General features: G+C 39.9%; 1 protein-coding gene across 2 annotated transcripts; it reads left to right on the forward strand.

The window, feature by feature from the left end:
• The first annotated feature begins 16,237 nt into the window (after positions 1-16,237).
• Positions 16,238-19,028, forward strand: HSPA2 (heat shock protein family A (Hsp70) member 2). 2 transcript variants are annotated; one of them, XM_001369522.4, is made up of 2 exons: positions 16,238-16,506; positions 16,724-19,028. In XM_001369522.4, exon 2 carries the CDS (start codon positions 16,729-16,731, stop codon positions 18,634-18,636), a length of 1,908 nt encoding a protein of 635 aa, XP_001369559.1. In that variant the 5' UTR covers positions 16,238-16,506; positions 16,724-16,728; the 3' UTR covers positions 18,637-19,028. The 2 variants fall into 2 exon arrangements, with proteins under 2 accessions (XP_001369559.1, XP_016283569.1); XM_016428083.2 differs by having other exon boundaries at positions 16,351-16,506; positions 16,728-19,028.

A 19,028-nucleotide genomic window follows, 5' to 3' on the forward strand; every position in this document is an offset into this window, starting at 1 on the left:
GAGGTCCTAGGTTCAAATCTGGCCTTAGACACTTCCCAGCTGTGTGACCCTGGGCAAGTCACTTGACCCCCATTGCCTACCCTTACCAAACTCTTCTGCCTTGGAACCAATACACAGTATTGATTCCAAGATGGAAGGTAAGGGTTTAAAAAAAAAAAGAAAGAAAACATTCAGAAAAAAGACTTGGCATTGATTTTCAAATTAGAATATTGATTTCTTGTGGCATAGAATATTACTCAGGTAAAACCATTTAATGTTTGGGAAATAACATTTTGAAAATACAAATTAAAAATAATAGGAATATAAAGTTACAATTGGAAATCTGAAGGGCAATTAAAAGTTTTATGACAGAGATGGGAGGTCCTAGGTAAAAGTGTTATGACAAATACAGGCACCTGGCAATAGTTTTTCAAATTAGGTAAGGTAGCAGCAGACAAAATCAAAATTTCAGAATTGTGATTATTGTATACTATTAAATGTGATTTTTCCTTGAGATAACTTTATCTTACAGTGCCTTAAATAGAAGTAGGTGCTTTATAAATACATTATTGAATAAGGAAGGAGGCAACACAGTACAATACAGATTGCAATCTAAATCATTTGGATTTGGAGTTAGAAGACCTGAATTCAGTTCCCCTCCTCTCTGAGCAACATTAACTTAGTCACAACCCCTTTTGACTTCCTATCATCATCAGTAAAGAGGTTAGATTGGAATGGTCTCAAAGGTCACTTCTATCTCTAGACTATCTCCATGAATGAGTGCATTTCCCATGGGTCATCTGTCTTGTATTGCTCTTTCCACCACCATAGAAAGGGTCTGCAGTCTTTTTTGGAAAGCACGACTTCCATTCAGGTAGCAGAGTTCAGTTTAGAATAATTTGGTGTGCTAGCCAGGGACTGACCTAGTAAATAGCAATGATAAAGGTTTAATTACTTATGAAACAAAAATGTCCCTAGGTGAAGAGGCTGAATGGATGCTCATTTAAATGCTGTCTCCCTTCCCTCCCCACCCTCCCCACCCTGCATTTTGTGCAACACACTTGTTTCTGTTCCTACTGTGAAACTAACGTAATAGCCATTAGAGGCTCTTAAAAGTAGAAGATGCCCAGGAAGACAAAGTGTTAGGTGACAGGATGAGGGAGGGAGTATTTCTATGTATGGATGGCTGCAGCGTGTCATTTGTAGGGGAGGAAGAGAAGAAAACTAGTCAGTGCTCACATACCTGAATCCACTTCTCTCTTGCTTCTTATACTCTGAATCAGGGACATTCAGCCCCTTAGTGTACTTACAACCATAAGGAGATGCATCAGGGAGCGTCAGCCTAAGATTGTTGTAATTGTTGGATCATTTAGTCATTTCTGACTCACCCTGTGGACCGTACCAATATCCAGGCAGTTCTCTTGGCAGAGATGCTGAAGTGGTTTGCCGTTTCCTTCTAGCCCAGGGTCACGCAGCTAGGAAGTATCTGAGGCCAGATTTGAATCCAGGTTCCATTTCTTTTAGACAGTCACTGAGGCATGAACTTGACTCTTGAATTTCTTCTTTGGATACTCTCCTTACTTACCAAAGTCCTTTCTAAACTATCAAGCCGAATCCTGCAAATGATGTAACCAGGGCAGAAAACTGTCACCTTCTGAGGCCTTGTATTAGCTTATTTGGCTGGAATGAATGTTACTGAGGCATAGAACTTGTTTAACCTTCTTCACCTTATGTTTCAGTTAAAAAAATAAACTTTATAAGTAAAGAACTTGACATTTTCTCTCTCTAATTTTAGGTTCAACCCAATATTTTAGCCTGTTTAAGGCTACTTTCTTTAAAATCCTGACTGTCATCCAGTGTGTTTACTATCCTTCCCAGTCCTATATCATCTGAAATGATGCTGTTTATACTTTCTTCCAGAACATGGATAAAAATGTTAAATTACATAGACTCGAGGCCCAGACCAAGAGGCTCTGCATTAGGAACCTTGCTCCAACTTGATATCAAGCCATTAATGAACCCTTCTCTGGATAGTTATTCCACCTGTCAAAAAAAGAAGAAACTTCACTATTGTCTATCCCACAGCTCTCTCTTGCTTACAGATTCTGTTTATATTCTTTGCTGAGATCTGTTTAAATTGAACTTAAAACATTTCTGCAATATACTAGTAGTAAATAGTCTGGCATAACTTGTTCCAATGCTTTGTGCATACTACTTATGTTTATAGGTGTTAAGAACCCTCCTTTAATAATATTTTCTAGAATTCTGCCAGAAATTGATCAGGCTTACCAGCCTACTTTTTTTTTAACCCCTTGCCTTCCATCAGTACTGTGTATTGGTTCCATGGCAGAAGAGTGGTAAGGGCTAGGAAATGGGGGTTAAGTGACTTGCCCAGGGTCACACAGCTAGGAAGTGGCTGAGGCCAGATTTGAACCTAGGACCTCCCATCTCTAGGCCTGGCTCTTAATCCATTGAGCCACCAACCCATTGACACTTTTTTGAAAATCTGAATAACAACCTTCCATTCCATGATGTATCTTTTTATTTTTTTTCAAACTCTCACTTTCTGTGTTAGTAACCACTCTAAGATGGGAAGAGCAAGGCCTAGGCAAACAGAATTAAGTGACTGCCCAGGGTCACAAAGTTAGGACACGTCTGAGGCCAGATTTGAACCCAAGTTTTTCTGACACCAGGCCTGATGCACTATCCCTAGCTGTTTCCCTAGCTGCCCCTCTCCAGGATCTTTCAAAGAAAACGGACTGGTTCAGCAGTCACGTTCTCCAGTTCCTCCATTACACTTTGAAATTATTTTTCTAGGCCTCATGGCTTAATATCAAAAGCACTAGATGCACTTTTATTTACCTTGGGATTCAACATCCTTTTTAGTCTAACGATCATTCTTTGATAGAGAAAATAAAAATGAGTCCAATAGTTGTGCCTTATTTCAGAGCCATAGTTATTGTCCTAGTTAGGGTAGCTTAGTTTATTTTTACTTTTTCATTTTTATTTTTTAAAGACCCTTACCATCTGTCTTAGAATTAATACTGTGTATTGGTTCTAAGGCAGAAGAGTGGTAAGGGCTAGGCAGTGGGGGTCAAGTGACTTGCCCAGGGTCATACAGCTGGGAAGTGTCTGAGACCAGATTTGAACCCAGGATCTCCCATCTCTAGGTCTGGCTCTCAATCCACTGAGCCATCCAGCCGTCCCCTTTGTTTTCATTTTTAAATTATCAACCAGAACATCATCAACAAAATGAAGATACCTCTACTATGTAGCTTTTTAAGAATATATATTAAATCTCACATTTTTGCCCAGCTTTTCTGTGATAGAGTAAGGTTTTTATAAAGGACTTTTAAACGCCCTTTTTGTTTTACCTAGTGTTTATAATATTTTATGATATGCTTCACGCTGTTCTATGGGCCATGTCACACATACTCATCTGTACTAAAAACAGAAAGACAGTTCATTCACATTGGTCTTTTTTAGACAATTCCCTTTTCCCTTCTTATTGGAATTTATAGATCTGTTGGAAATTCCCAACAATTAAAGCACTGGATAGAGGTAATAAAAAGACATTGGTAAACTAGTCATGATTAATGCCTTAATTCTAAATTTATGTAAAAGTCAAAGATAAAGTCAGACTGCTAAAAAGTTAAATGTGTATATTTACATGCATCCTTTTACGTTTTTGTGGCTATAGAAAATCTTGCTATATATCCCTTAGTTCTACTTAAGTTCTCTAATAATAAGAAAAGTATTACTCTTGCCCCATCTTTTCTTATTCTGCTTCCTTAATTTGTCAGAGGAAATGCTAATGAATACCATGCAAGCCCCCTAGTAAATTCCAGGACAGCCTAACTTTAGGGACTAATTCTTATTGTCTTATTGCCCAAAATGGGATAGAAATGGAATGGAGCTTTAAGAAATTTGGGCAAATTGAATTAACTGCTCACTGGACTTTGCAACTGTTGTTTCCTGTAAAATCTTATTGATTTCCTCTCCCTGACCCATACTTCCCAAGAAATATATTCATAGTCTTACAGCAGAATCAAAGGAAAGAAAGTGGGAGCAGCTGGGTAGCTCAGTGGATTGAGAGCCAGACCTAGGTTCAAATCTGGCCTCAGACACTTCCGAGCTGTGTGGCCCTGGGCAAAGTCACTTGACCCCCATTGCCTAGCCCTTACCACTCTTCTGCCTTGGAACCAATACATCGTAATGATTTGAATATGGAAGGTGAGGGTTTTAAAAGAATCAAGGGAAAGAACAGTGGGTTTGGAGTCAGGAAGACCTAGATTCAAATTCTACCTCTTTATTCTTGGGACCTCCATTGCCTCATCTGTAAAATAAAGGGTTGATCTAAGTGGCTTCGGTAATCCTTTCTGGCTCCAAATCTGTTTTTCCTTGTCCTTACCCATGTTTTCCATGTGATTTCTAAGTCTGTATGTGGAATCCAGGATTAAAAATCTCTGCTCCCTTCGGTGCTATAAGGCAAATGCACAGAAAGAGTGCTGTGACAGACTAGGATTGAAAAGCCCTAGCTCTACAACTGACTGTGTTACCTTGCGTAACATTTGACCTTTGGTCCTCATTTGGCAGCTTGGAATCAAAAGACCTGAATTAAATCCAACCTCAGACAAGCCATTGTGATCCTGGGCAAGTCACTTCATTTCAGTTTGCCTCAGTTTCCTCATCTGTAAAATGAGAATAATAATAGCACCCACCTTATGTAATATTTAATAATAAAGGTAATAAATAATATTAAAGATGAAACTGAAAGAACAACAGATAAAAAATGGGAAATCTTCTACGGAACACCTATTTCCATCCATGACACTGGAGATGCCACATTTAGACTAATGCTAACAGGGATATACAGAAACTCATGGCACCAAAAAAGAAGGAAAGGACTTCTAGACCAGTTACAGAGGAATTCTACCTAAATACAAAACAGTTTTGAGTTTAGATGGACTCTGATAGCTGAAACAGGATACTGAATGCTTGGGGAGGGAAGGTATTAGGGTTGCTGAAAAAAAGATAAAATGTCAATAATTACTCACCTGCATGTCTCTAAAAATAATGAGAGTAAAGTACATATTTGGACATCCTTGATTAGGGTATGAGAAGGGGAAAGTGAGGCTTTTGGAACTTCTATAGCAGATCATACTTTATGGTAATACAAAATGACAGAAAGAAGCAGAGAATGCATGATCTCACAGTGCTTCCTTGTTTGCTGACTATACAAAAGCCTTTGATGCAGCAGAGCAAATGCTGCCTTGAAAGTTCTCTTCCCTGCATACATTCAAATCATGCAAAATTCCTTGACAAATAAAGTAGCAGATAACTTTGTCCAATAACCCTCCACTTAAAGACATTGTCAATCAATGAATAAGACTTAGAGATGTATTTTTTTTCCCATTTGAATTTATTTAGTCAACTTAGAACATTATTCCTTGGTTACAATAATCACATTATTTCCCTCCCTCCACCTACCCTTCCCCGTAGCCAATGCGCAATTCTGCTGGGTTTTACATGTGTCCTTGATCAGAACCCATTTCCATGTTGTTGATGTTTGCACTAGGGTGTTCCTTTAGAGTCTACATCCCCAGCCACATCCCTTCGTAGAGATGTGTTTTTGCCACATGTGTTTGCTGCTCTCTTGAACAATATGCAACACTAAATCCAAACTGGACAGCAGTTCTCTTTCGATGAAGAAGTCCTTCAAAGGCACCCGTGTGCACAAGATATTATGTTAATTCTGTCATGCTTCAGACTATTCAGAGTCTCCTAAAGGAGTTCCAAATTCAAAAGTGTTTGGCCTGGAAAATACAAGTAGATGAAGAATGCCTGTTGTCTAGCCTGTGATACATACTATTACACATATATTGGACAGACACTAGATGGACAAGGAAATAAAGGACAGCAGGCTAGACGTTGCATTTCCAAAATTGTTCAGTGCTTTAAAATAGAAGACCTAGGGGGCAGCTGGGTAGCTCAGTGGACTGAGAGCCAGGCCTAGAGATGGGAGGTCCTGGGTTCTAATCTGGCCTCAGACATTTCCTAGCTGTGTGACTCTGGGCAAGTCACTTGACCCTCATTGCCTAGCCCTTACCACTCTTCTGCCTTGGAACCAATATCAAGTTGTGGGTCACCCAAAGAGTAATGGAGGAATGCACAGTGAGCATTAAAGGCAACAACACATTACCAATGAAGAATCACATACAAGAAAAGAAATCATATATAAGAAACAGCATAAAAGGTATTATCAGAGAAACAGAAAAGGTAGTTGGCCAGTCATGGAGTGAGAGCAAGCCCACATGGACAGTTCCATGACCACCCATTCTTTGTCAAGAGATCAAACATATTGGATGGATCTTTTGTGAAATGTTTATGAGAGAACATGGATGAGAGTCACATGTTAGGTTTTATATGATAACACATGTATAACCCAAATCAAATATTTACCATCTTTGGGAAGGGGGAGTGAGGGAGATGATTTGGATCTTATAGCTTCACAAAACTTATGTTGAAAATTACTACATATATTTAGTGAAATAAATTATCTTTAAGAAAGTCACATAAGAAGGTATGAATGGGTGATGATTTGTACCACTGAAGGGAATATTCATGTGAAATCACAAATGTAATTAGAATTGAAAAAATGAATTGTTAATCATGAACAATATTTTATAGATATGTCAGTGACTTAGTACTACCCTTTTCTCATTTTAACTAAACCAGAATCCTAAATAGCAGCATGTGGTCAGCAATTGGGACAGATATAGATATATAGACATGGATACACACACACACACATATAATATACATATAGTCAAATAGATGTGTTGTTTGGTCCCCTCCCTGTGAATCTCACTCTGATTATCATATGCCAATGATCATCTCTTCCAATTCCAACATCCCAGTCATCTCTTACGACCTACTTACTGATGCCCCCTTTGTATCCTCTTTCCACTAAATGTCCTTTATAATTGTCTCGTGCTCAAGTATACTAAGTGATTCCATACTTTTTGCAATAAATTATTATTAGGAAAGAATAATAAGGCTGTATTTGATGGTTCTGCCCTAAACTGCTAAATGCAATAAAAAAAAAAAAGCAAAACAGCCACTGCCCTGAGAACTAAATATAAAAGGTACCTATGGGTCAGTAACTAAACTAACGAGAACTTGTTTTCACCAGAAATAATGCAGAATGAGAGATTAGGTTAAGAAATGTGTTACATCTGTCATAGGATCATAGAATTAGGCTTGAAAGAAACCAGAGTTCATCTAGTCCAACTCCTTCATTTTATAAATGAGGCAAGTGACATACTTAAGGTAGAGTCAAGATTTGAATGAAAATCCTCAGACTGAATCCATCCTTCTTACCACTACACAATGCTGTCTTCTTAAATGACAACAGCAGTATCCAAATGACATCTTGGGTGTCTCAATCATCTATTTTGTTTCTGGTTTCCATAGCTGATTATACATGGCTACAAACCATGCATCAGTACCAAGTCCTGTCAAGGTTTAATGCCATTCTTGATGCCTGATGCTAGGACCTGGTCCAAATGAAATCATAGGCTTGGTTTTCTTCAACATTTTAAAAAGTAGATAAGCCCTAAAAAAGATAGGTCCTATCCTCATCATCTTGAGAGCTACCTAAATATTCATCTTACCTCCTATAAAGTATATTTGCTTTGGCGTATTTATTTAAGAGCTATGGTAATAAACACTTTACAAATAACCTTGAGAAAGGAATTAAAATTTGAAAGTCAAACACCACTCTTTCAAGTAGCAAAAATTATGTTTTTATTTCTAGCCATAGATTTTTAAAAAGATATTTCATTTTCCCAATTACATGTAATAACAATCTTCAACATACAATTTCCAAAATTCCAAGATCCAAATTGTCTTTTTCCCTCTCTTCTCTCCTCCCTCCCAGAAATAGTAAGCAATTTGATGTGGATTATTGTACATGTATTATCATGCAAAAAATACTTCCATACTGGTCATTGTTGTAAGAGAATACTCATATAAAACCAGTCACTCCCCGGAAAAAAACACAAATAAACTAAAGTGAAAAATAATATGCTTTGATCTGCATCTGATTCCAACAGTTCTTTCTCTGGGGATGGATAGCATTCTTTGGTGTAAGGATTTCAAAATTGTCCTGGATCATCATATTGCTGAGGGTAACTAAGTTAGGTGTAGCTTTTCAGGTGTTGCAGTGCCTCTGGATTTTTTTAAGTGATAAAATATTAACCAGAAGTATTATGTTTTGTGATTTTGAGCAGTCAATTTATAATATTTTTCTTGAGTTCTGTATTTTTATGTATGGCAGTGATGAAATAGCATCATCTAACTTCTGGAGGACTGAAAGTTCTGATTTTGGAAAGCACACAAGGAAGAATCAAATCAACACAAAATTAAGTCCAAGTAGAAACCAACTGTAAAGTGGCACCATCTTCTTTGACTTTTTGAAAGACTTCAGTATCCCCAAAAGTTCTAGATGCAAAATACCAAAATAAATCAGCAAAGACCATATAACATTTTTGGTTAAGATAAAACTAAAATATCATATGCATTATCCCAAAGGATCTTGTGTAAAATCAAAGTAACAAATATGTATTGTGTTAAACTAATAATTTCCTGAGTTATAATTTGCATTTTATGAAATTGTTAAGATGATTAATAAAAGGGAAAAAAGCAGTCCTCCCTGAAATCTATAATCCAGACCAATGGTATCAAAATAACAACAACAAAAAAATAGAGGCCACTAAATTACATAGAAAGACCCCTTGTAGGCCACATATTTATTTGGAAAACCAAAAATTAACATTTTTTATGTTTTATTGTATATTTAATTTATTTTGTTAAAAATTTCCCAGGTACATTTAATCTGGTTCTAGATACTGTAGGGAGTGTTATGGGATGCATGAAATATGTGTTTTGACATTTCTGATCTAGACTATAAGCAAAAACCAAGATTAAGTATTCTTTGGTGTAAGGATTTCAAAATTGTCCTGGATCATTGTATTGCTGAGGGTAAATAAGTTAGGTGTAACTAATATTCATATTAGGAAAAATTCATTGATTCACCATGATTTGACATTGTCCTCTCCTTTTCCTTCTAGAGAAGGGGCATAAATTTCTGGTTAAACTACAAAAATCACTTTTTATGTGTTTACTAGAACAAAAATGGTGTTACCTTTAATTATTGCTTTAAAGTCATTTGACTAGACAATTAAGAGTATTAGATGTTTATTCTAAGACATGGATTGAATTTAGTAGCATGAGCTAATAGAAGTATTCTTTTTTCCCTTTGTAGTGAAGCTAACTGTAAGTGAATATACCTTTCCTATACTGGAAAGAGTTCTAAATTTGGGATCTGATGATTTTGATTCAGATCTTAGCTCTGCTATGTGTGACTTTGAGCAAGTCACTTTGCCTTTCTGAAATTCAATTTTTTATCTGTAAAATAAGGGCAATAACACTTTTAGTCCCTACTTCATTGTGTTATGAAGACCAAATGGAATAATATATATATTTTGTAAACCTTAAAGGACTTGATGAAGATTAGCTATTTGTTGTTGCTGTTGTTCCAGTCTTATGTTTTCAGATATGGCGACTTCCACAGATGAAACTCCATCCACCCATGGAGATCAGCAGATATTTTGAAGCATGGAGTAATAGGAGAGTTGCCTGGGCCCCTGAGTGCTTAAGCAACTGATCCAGGCTCACACTGACAGTGTACACCAAAGGTGAGAAGGCTTCAGTGCAGGTCTTCCCACCTCTCAGGCTGCCTCTCATAGCATCTAAAATGGTCAGATTTAGGACACTTATTATGAGTTCTACTCGAATTCTTCATCCTGGTGCGGTGGTGATACTAGGTGTCAAAGGCATAGACATCACCAGTCCTCTTGACTTTTGTTTTTCCACTAGACTTCAATGACTGGAAGAGAGAGTGAGTTCTATGATTTTGTGCAACTCAGCCTCACTTAAGTCCAATTTATGCAGAAAAAATTAAGGATTCACATTAGGATCAGATTTAGTGTGTAAACCACTTTGCAAACCTTCAGTTGCTATATAAATACTAACTATTGTCATTATCATCATCATCATCATTATTATGGATTAGTAAGCTGAATTTGTAGACAGGACTAGATGATCTCTATGGTCTCCTCTAGCTGTAAAGTAGAACCCCATGATGGCAGGATAGTGCCTTGTTGACTAGTTGACCAAAAGGGTCAAGACTATAGAGGAAAATGTGACCCGAACAGGACTGATGGAATGGGAGGAGGGAGAAAAAGACAGGAGTTCAGTGACAACAACAAGCAAGCAGACTGAGTCTATAAGAAGGGTAGCAAGACAAAAGATTGATGTGAGAGGAGAAAGGGGGCAGAGGATTACTTTTTTTCCCCTATTATGACCACCCAATAGGAAAAATTGAGAACCATACAGCAATAAAAATTAAAGATCAGTGCTCGCTTCAGCAGCACATATACTAAAATTGGAACGATTCAGAGAAGATGTCTGCAAAATGACAATCTATAAGAAATTCAGGAAAATATAATGCATCATGAAGAAAACTGATTACTCTCTTTAGGATACAGGATGAGAATTTTAATGCTTGGTTACAAATTACTAATGTACAGGACATTAATAAAATTGCTCTTTCCAAAGAAAAAATAAAGATCAACATTCTGTCTTTAGGAGAATTTTTTGTTTGATTTTTTTAAAAGTAAAATTGTTTTACACCTAAGAATGAAGAAACAAAAACTTTTTTTAATAAATACAATGAATAGTAAATTTCAACATATGTTTCTCTTATGGGAAATTTAGGGACAGGAAGAGGAGGAGATGCATGGGCTGCCTACTCTTAGATTCCTACCTTATTTAAAAAGTCCAACTTAAATGTGACTTTCTCCAAGAATCCTTTTTTCCCCATCTCCAAGCTGGTACCTTTCCTATTTTGGCAAAGCACTTTGTATGAACCTTTGACACTTCTTTTTTTAATTTTAATTGTCTGAGTGCCATATTCCTCTATCAGTCTACAAGCTCCATGAAGGCAGGGAATATGTTTTATAGAAACTTTGAATCCTCCCCTGCACTTGTCATGTCAGGGGCTTAATAAATATTGGATGGAGTGAACTTGTTTATTATTTCATTAGATATACAAATTCTACAAGGTAAGTAAATAGTACATTTACTATTGTCTGCTTTTTACAGATGAGGAAACTGGAGCTCAAAGAGGTTAAATGTCTGACTTGTCAGGGATAGAATTCCAAGCTATCCAGTCCATCATTCTCCTGTTTGCATTTGCCAATCCAACACTCCTTTTACTCGTGACCTCATTCACACAAAGAATTAAGGAGACTAGGAGACAGAGAAAGACAAAAGAGAGAAAGAGGCAATAGATTATAGGGCCTTGGTCACACCAAGGTTCATAGTGCAATCCCTTCTGCTCTCTAAATAATAAATCAAATGAGATATTTGTAAACCACTTAGCGTAGTGCCTGCAGGTACTACTATACAAATCCTAGTTATTGTTATATTATTATTTTTTTAAACCTTTACTTTCTGTCTTAGAATCATTATTGTGTATTGGTTCCAAGGTAGAAGTGGTAAGGGCTAGGCAACTGAAATTAAGTGACTTGCCCAGGGTCACACAGCTAGGAAATGTCTGAGGTCAAATTTGAACCCAGGATTTCCCATTTCCAGGCCTGGCTCTCAATCCATTGAGCCACCCAGCTGCCTCCTATTACAATTATTATTAAATTGAACATTATTCATAGTCTTCTTTGTGCACTTAATTTGGAGGTACTTTGAATAGGGAAGGAAGGAACAGCAGGCCAGCCAGGGTAGAGAGATTACAGCAAGTTATGCTGAAGAGTAGATTAAAATCAGGCAGGGACTAGAATTTTATTATGTAGTTTATGCTCCAAAGGAATTTAAGATATCTAAAAAAAGTACAGTTTATTTAAAATATACATACTATGTAAAAGAAAAAGCAAGCTGTAATAAGATTTGCAATTTTCTGTTCACTTTCATTGGTATTTTTTAAGTTCACAATAAAAAAGTTTAAAAATTTTAAAATAAATGTGCATATTATCATAATATCTTTGGCCATAGCACAAAACAAAGATATAACTAAAATAAAAGCTCAAGTTTCAGATTATAGATTAGAGGGCTGTCTATTAAAGAATATTAGTCAGAGGACTTTAGTTGGATAAACCTATAAAAATACAATTCATATTCTGAATGCATTTAGTATTAAGGTTGGTTACTTTACCTATGTGGTCAAAATAGCCACAAATGAAATTCTTCTACCATGGATATAATGTAATTTTAAAAAATCTTAGTTGACATTAAAATTGAGGTGCCCCAAATTTAATAATTTAAAGTTTATTTTTAAATGATCAATAATTAATATGCTCAGGTAAAATAAAATGTTTCACAGGCATCCAAAGGACTATTTTAGTACTGATTTATGTTGTGAAGTTGATTTTATAATTATTCTTGAAACTGAAATGTCTAATCAGTACAATGTTATCAAAATGTTCTTTTCTATAGCAGAGTTCTTTTCCAAAGTGCTAACAATCTTTTAAAGAGAATAATTAATATAAATGTAGTATTTCATTTCCTACCCAGATGTACACCCTGGGCTTCTTTATCCTGCCCTAAGAATCTCTTTCTCCTGGAAGATCACTTCAACTCTGGAACTCACAGCTCATCAGGACTCTCCCCTATGGGACTCCTCCCTCCAATGGGAGAGTGGAGAACTCTCAGAACTTCCATTTAAGGGGTGCAAGCAGGCCAGCCCTATCCCTTCATTTCCCAGCTGGCTGCAATCTTCTGGACTTTCTCCATTACCACCTTCCATTTACCTCCTCTCCTTTTCATATTCCTTTTATATGTTGTTTTCCCATAGTAAAACATAAGTTCCTTGAGGTCAGGGACTGTCTTTTGCCATTCTGTGTATTCCTAGCACTTAACACAATGCTTGGTGAGTGGTAGGCTCTTAATAAATGTTTACCATTCAATAATACTATTCCTGCCCCCAGAGGCCTACTATTGCAAAAGTTCTTTACAGCCCAAATTTTACTCTGTCAAAAGTTTAGGTTGCCATCTCAAGTATGAAACAATTAACTTTATTGTGTAGAATACTAATGCAAAGAAAAAGGTCAATATACTAATTAATATATTAACTAATAAATTTAAATGTATCAACATTAATAATACATTAATATAAGTCCAATGTTCTAATTTAACAATCTAAAATACTAAACCTAAGAAAAAGACATGGACAATAAAAACAGAAGCTTGTTATTGTGGCTTCAGAAAAGTGTTAAAGATGTTTGAGGTGGTCATATTATACCTCCTCTGTGTTATCTATGAGAGTTGTATCCAGTAGCTATATGAAAAATCCCTTTTATTTCTAGTTCTATGTACTATAGAATGATTTTTGCTAGAGGTAAGTGTGGATGCCAAATAGGCATCACAGCATTCTATAGAGAGCAGGCCTTGCAAGTCAGGAAGACAAGTTCAACTTTTACTTTTTGGCTTATTGGTTGTGTAGCTTGGGCAAATCACTTAACCTGGGCCCAAAGGCAACTCTCGCTGACTAAATTGCCCAGCAGGTGTCAATCTGCCTTGATAGAGGGGAGTTTCTTCTCAGGGAGCTCATCAGAACGCATCCAAAACTGTGGATGAGCCCCACCTGAATATCAAAGAAGTGAGCAAGCTTTTTATGAGGCTTACCATCCTTTCAAACAAGTTATTTATGGTTGTGACAAAACGTTTCTCTGTGTTATGTTCTATAACAATTTCTATTGGTGCATTCATTACTGCTTTTGACTTCTCCCCTCTCATTAACTGAAAGGTAAAAATATGTGCTCTCATAAAAATAAGTGAAAAAAAAAGGTGGGTATCAAGCTCTTCATACTCACTATTTAGAAACAGTAAACTTGTAGATACTTGTCAGTGTTATCATTCTTTTGCCCTCTTTAATGTTTGTTTCTCCCGTTTTTGCTTCAAATCCCTTGAGAGAGAAGGTTGGAATCCCAAGAACTGCTGTTTGTGGTTTTAAAAAGACTAAGTCAGAAAATTAGAATGACTAGTGAAATGAGTTTAAGTTGGAAGCTGCCATAATCAGGGAAGGGAAACCTCAAATTCTTGGTGCCTGACTTTTCGGGAAACAGTTTTTACTCCTCCCAGGTGTGTTATATACCAAACATTTCTCAATCAGAACTCTGGGATTCTAATGTCTCCCCTTGCTTCTACCACTGAGATACAAATGGCCACAGGATTTAGAGCTGACAAGGACTTCAGAGATCTAGCTTCCTTGATTTACAGATGAGGAAAGTGAGGCCCAGAGAAATGAAATTATCTTGCTCAAGGTCACATAAAGGAATAAATAGTAAAACAGTTAAGCTTGTCTTTGTTTCACTACAGCAGTTATTGATTAAACCTAATAGTGTAATCAGATCAACAAAAAAAAGAAAAATAGGGTGTTCAACCAGTTGATACATTGTGTAAAAAGAAGTTAACTTTAGATGTATTTAGAGTCACCTTGAGATGACTGTGTAGTGTGGTTTGAGACCGAGGCAGAATCTGAGACGGGAGAAGAAGAGACTTTACAGCAAACACTTACAGCGCCTACTGTAAGTAACTGAAAATACGGGCAGCAGGAGAAAGGATGGAACAGGGTTGGAGATTAAAGGAAAAAATCAAATTCAAGGCCGAAAAAGTGGTTTATTTCGCGCTCCTAAATTGAATTATTGACTCCCTGATATTGCACAAGACCCTCCATCTGCTCATTCACTGCATTTTCAGTGGCTGCCTCCCTCTCTCTACATCTCATACCTGGTATTTTAGCTTCAAGACCCATTTCTGCAAGAAACCTTTGTCGGGGTTCCCCACAATGCTAGTTTCTTCCCTCTGGGATTACTTCCAATTCACACTATATAAATAATGTACCTCCATAATTGTTTATGTTTTATCACCCCTACTAGAATGCAAGCCCCTTGAGGGTCAATTTTTGTCTTTCTCTGAATCTCCAAAGCTTAGGATAGGGCCTGGCAGGAAGGAAGAGCTTGCTCAATAAATGCCTAATGACTACCGATTTTTGTTTGTAAAAAGTCACTTTGCAAGTGAAACGATCTCCAGCCAGCCAGCAAGCCAGCGGTAGGCTTTGTAAAGCAGGAGCCCTTTTTCAGCCCCGAAGCCTTTATTTTCCCTTCCTCGGAAAGACAATGTAAGAGAAGCCGGGTTGCTGGGGAAACTTGATTCCCCACTGGCCTTTTAGGGCTCATGTTTTAAAGACCATTAACTATTTAAGAGCAGTTGTGAGGTGCTGCACAGAAAGGTCACAAGGCTTAGACTGTCCAGGCGTAAGTATTTTCATTTTTTAAAGCCCTTAACTCTCTTTTTCCCTAGGAAGCTCGGTCCCTTTAGATGCTCAGAGTCTTGGAGCAGGAAGGGATGAAGTAATTGAATCTTACAACACCCTTTCCCTCACCCACTTGACAAATGGGAAAATTGAATCCTAGAGAAGTTGTGACCTAAGGTTTGAACCCAGATTCTCTTATTCCAGATCCAAAGCCTAACAAGGGAAAGGAGGAATCTTTGGGCAAGTCTCTCAACCTATTAAACCCAGTTTCCTAATAAAACGGGTGTAATAGCATCTATTTCATAAGGTTGTCGAGAGGATAAAAATGGGAGAGTTGTAAAAGCCCTTTGCAAACCTTAAAAGTGCAATATAAAGCAATCGATAACTAATAAGAGCCATCAGTATTATTGTCAACACGTCGCCTCTCCGGGGTAGATGGAAGCCAGGGGCATTAGGGAAGGGGAATGGGACATGCCCGGATCCTGGGTGCTATATCACCCCTTGGAGCTGCAGCGATTTTCCACAGGCACCAAATAAGGGTCACCAGCACCCTGCGCGTCCCCGCAAGCTCCTCCGAGCGCGCGCTCCCTGCGTGCTTAACCGTGACATCTGCCACTGAACTCAAACTTTCCAGAAGCACGACGGACGTGGCAGTAAATAACCCACACCGCCCCCGAGGCTCTCCCCGTTTCTGCTCGTCCGCTCCAGTCTTCCGCGTCTCCGCCCCACCTCGGTTTCTCCTTCCCCCAAACTCCTACTCCTCTCCTAGCGACCCCAGGTCCAGGCAGCCGCCCGTGGGTACCGAGCTCTGCTCACTCGCTGCGCCCCCTGCCAATCAAACGAGCGTCAGACGATCCCGCCTTTGGTACACTCGGAAGGCGGTGGAAAAGTCCGAGGAGTGTAGACGGACGGGTCACGAGCCCAACGCCCCCCAGACCCGTCCGGACTTCGCGAGACGCGGACGCCCAGACTCGTAGGGGAGGGCTGGGCGCGGGGGGGCGGGGGATCATTTGCATAACGGACGCCTTCCTGCCTTCTCGCGCCGGCTCAGGTCCCGCCCCACGCCCTGCTTGAAATCTGTTGGGCCACCGGCCCATCACTCCGGCCGAGGAAAGCCTGTGGCACCGGCTGGAAGGGTTTGTGCGGGCGGGCCCGGGAGTAGATTGGTCCTGGTGGTTTCCAGAGGCAGTGGGAGGTGGTTATAAAAGCGGAGTCCACGGTGGGGGGTGCGACCCGGAGAGTCGAGGTGTGGGGCGGGACAGAGGGGAACCTAGCTGCTGACCGTTGACGCCGCGGTTTCTCAACGCCTGCTTTCTTTCCTCCCTTCCTCTCGTACTCTTTGCTTTCTTTCAGTCAGGATGTCTGCGCGGGGCCCCGCCATCGGGATCGACCTGGGCACCACTTACTCGTGCGTGGGCGTTTTCCAGCACGGGAAAGTGGAGATCATCGCCAACGACCAGGGCAACCGCACCACCCCGAGCTATGTGGCCTTCACAGATACCGAGCGCCTCATCGGCGACGCCGCCAAGAACCAGGTGGCCATGAACCCCACCAATACCATCTTCGACGCCAAGAGGCTAATCGGGCGCAAGTTTGAAGACGCGACGGTGCAGTCGGACATGAAACACTGGCCGTTCCGGGTGGTGAGTGAGGGCGGGAAGCCGAAAGTGCAGGTGGAGTACAAGGGGGAGATTAAGACCTTTTTCCCGGAGGAGATCTCTTCCATGGTCCTGACCAAGATGAAGGAGATCGCCGAGGCTTATCTGGGGGGGAAGGTGCAAAGCGCCGTCATCACGGTCCCGGCCTACTTCAACGACTCCCAGCGCCAGGCCACTAAGGACGCCGGTACCATCACCGGCCTTAATGTCCTGAGAATCATCAACGAGCCCACGGCCGCGGCCATTGCCTACGGCCTGGACAAAAAAGGGAGCGCAGGGGGAGAAAAGAACGTACTGATCTTTGACCTCGGGGGTGGGACCTTCGATGTGTCCATCCTCACCATCGAGGACGGCATCTTCGAGGTGAAGTCGACAGCCGGCGACACCCACCTGGGTGGGGAGGACTTTGACAACCGCATGGTGAGCCACCTGGCTGAAGAGTTCAAGCGCAAGCACAAGAAAGACATCGGCCCCAACAAGCGAGCGGTCCGGCGCCTCCGCACCGCTTGTGAACGGGCTAAACGCACACTGAGCTCCTCCACTCAAGCCAGCATTGAAATCGACTCACTCTATGAGGGCGTGGACTTCTACACCTCTATCACCCGAGCCCGGTTCGAGGAGCTCAATGCCGACCTCTTCCGCGGGACTCTGGAGCCAGTGGAGAAAGCTCTTCGAGATGCCAAACTAGACAAGGGACAGATCCAGGAGATTGTGCTGGTGGGTGGTTCTACTCGTATCCCCAAGATCCAAAAGCTGCTGCAAGATTTCTTCAATGGCAAGGAGCTTAACAAGAGCATAAACCCTGATGAGGCTGTAGCATATGGAGCGGCTGTTCAAGCAGCGATTCTTATCGGAGACAAATCTGAGAATGTGCAGGACCTCCTGCTGCTTGATGTTACTCCGCTGTCTTTGGGTATTGAAACCGCAGGTGGAGTGATGACTCCCCTGATTAAGAGAAACACCACTATTCCCACTAAGCAGACCCAAACCTTCACAACTTACTCCGACAACCAGAGCAGTGTCTTAGTGCAGGTGTACGAGGGAGAAAGGGCAATGACCAAGGACAATAACCTGCTCGGCAAGTTCGACCTCACAGGTATCCCTCCTGCTCCCCGTGGGGTGCCCCAAATCGAGGTAACTTTTGACATAGACGCCAATGGCATCCTCAATGTGACTGCAGCAGACAAAAGCACCGGCAAAGAAAACAAAATTACCATAACTAATGACAAAGGCCGTCTAAGTAAGGACGATATCGACCGGATGGTACAAGAGGCAGAAAGGTACAAGTCAGAAGATGAAGCAAATCGTGATAGAGTTGCTGCTAAAAACGCAGTGGAGTCATATACCTATAACATAAAGCAGACAGTAGAAGACGAGAAACTGAGGGGCAAGATAAGCGAACAGGACAAGAACAAGATCCTGGACAAGTGTCAAGAGGTGATAAGCTGGCTAGACCGAAACCAAATGGCAGAAAAAGATGAGTTTGAACATAAGCAGAGAGAGCTTGAAAGAGTCTGCAATCCCATCATCAGCAAACTTTACCAAGGAGGACCGGGTGGAGGCGGTTCAGGTGCCTCTGGGGGACCAACCATTGAAGAAGTGGACTAAAACATGCACTCCCAGTCATCAGCAAACCTTTACCATTCTCTACACGTTATTATTTTTTTTCGTTTATACTTTAAAGTGTCAGTGTGCCAAGTACAAAGTTTATTGAAGAAAATCTTAGCCTGCTGTATGCATATGAAAACAAAGGTACAACAACTTAGTTTAGTAAAGGTTAGTTCTAAAGATTGTTTATTTAAAAAAAAAAACTAATGTTCAGGGTTTGTCTTTAATGCATTTTGTGTGTTTGCTAACTTGAGCATTTTTTGTTAACACTTAAAGTTTGTGCATGAAGATTTTGTTTGAGGAGGAAAAAAAAACACCTATAGGAAAAAAAAAACCGTTTTCCCACCTGTCCTATGGAAGCTTTGGTAACAATAAAATATTGAGAAGCTTAA

This window comes from Monodelphis domestica, chromosome 1 (genome assembly GCF_027887165.1).
Source record: "Monodelphis domestica isolate mMonDom1 chromosome 1, mMonDom1.pri, whole genome shotgun sequence".
Taxonomy (NCBI): Eukaryota; Metazoa; Chordata; class Mammalia; order Didelphimorphia; family Didelphidae; genus Monodelphis; species Monodelphis domestica.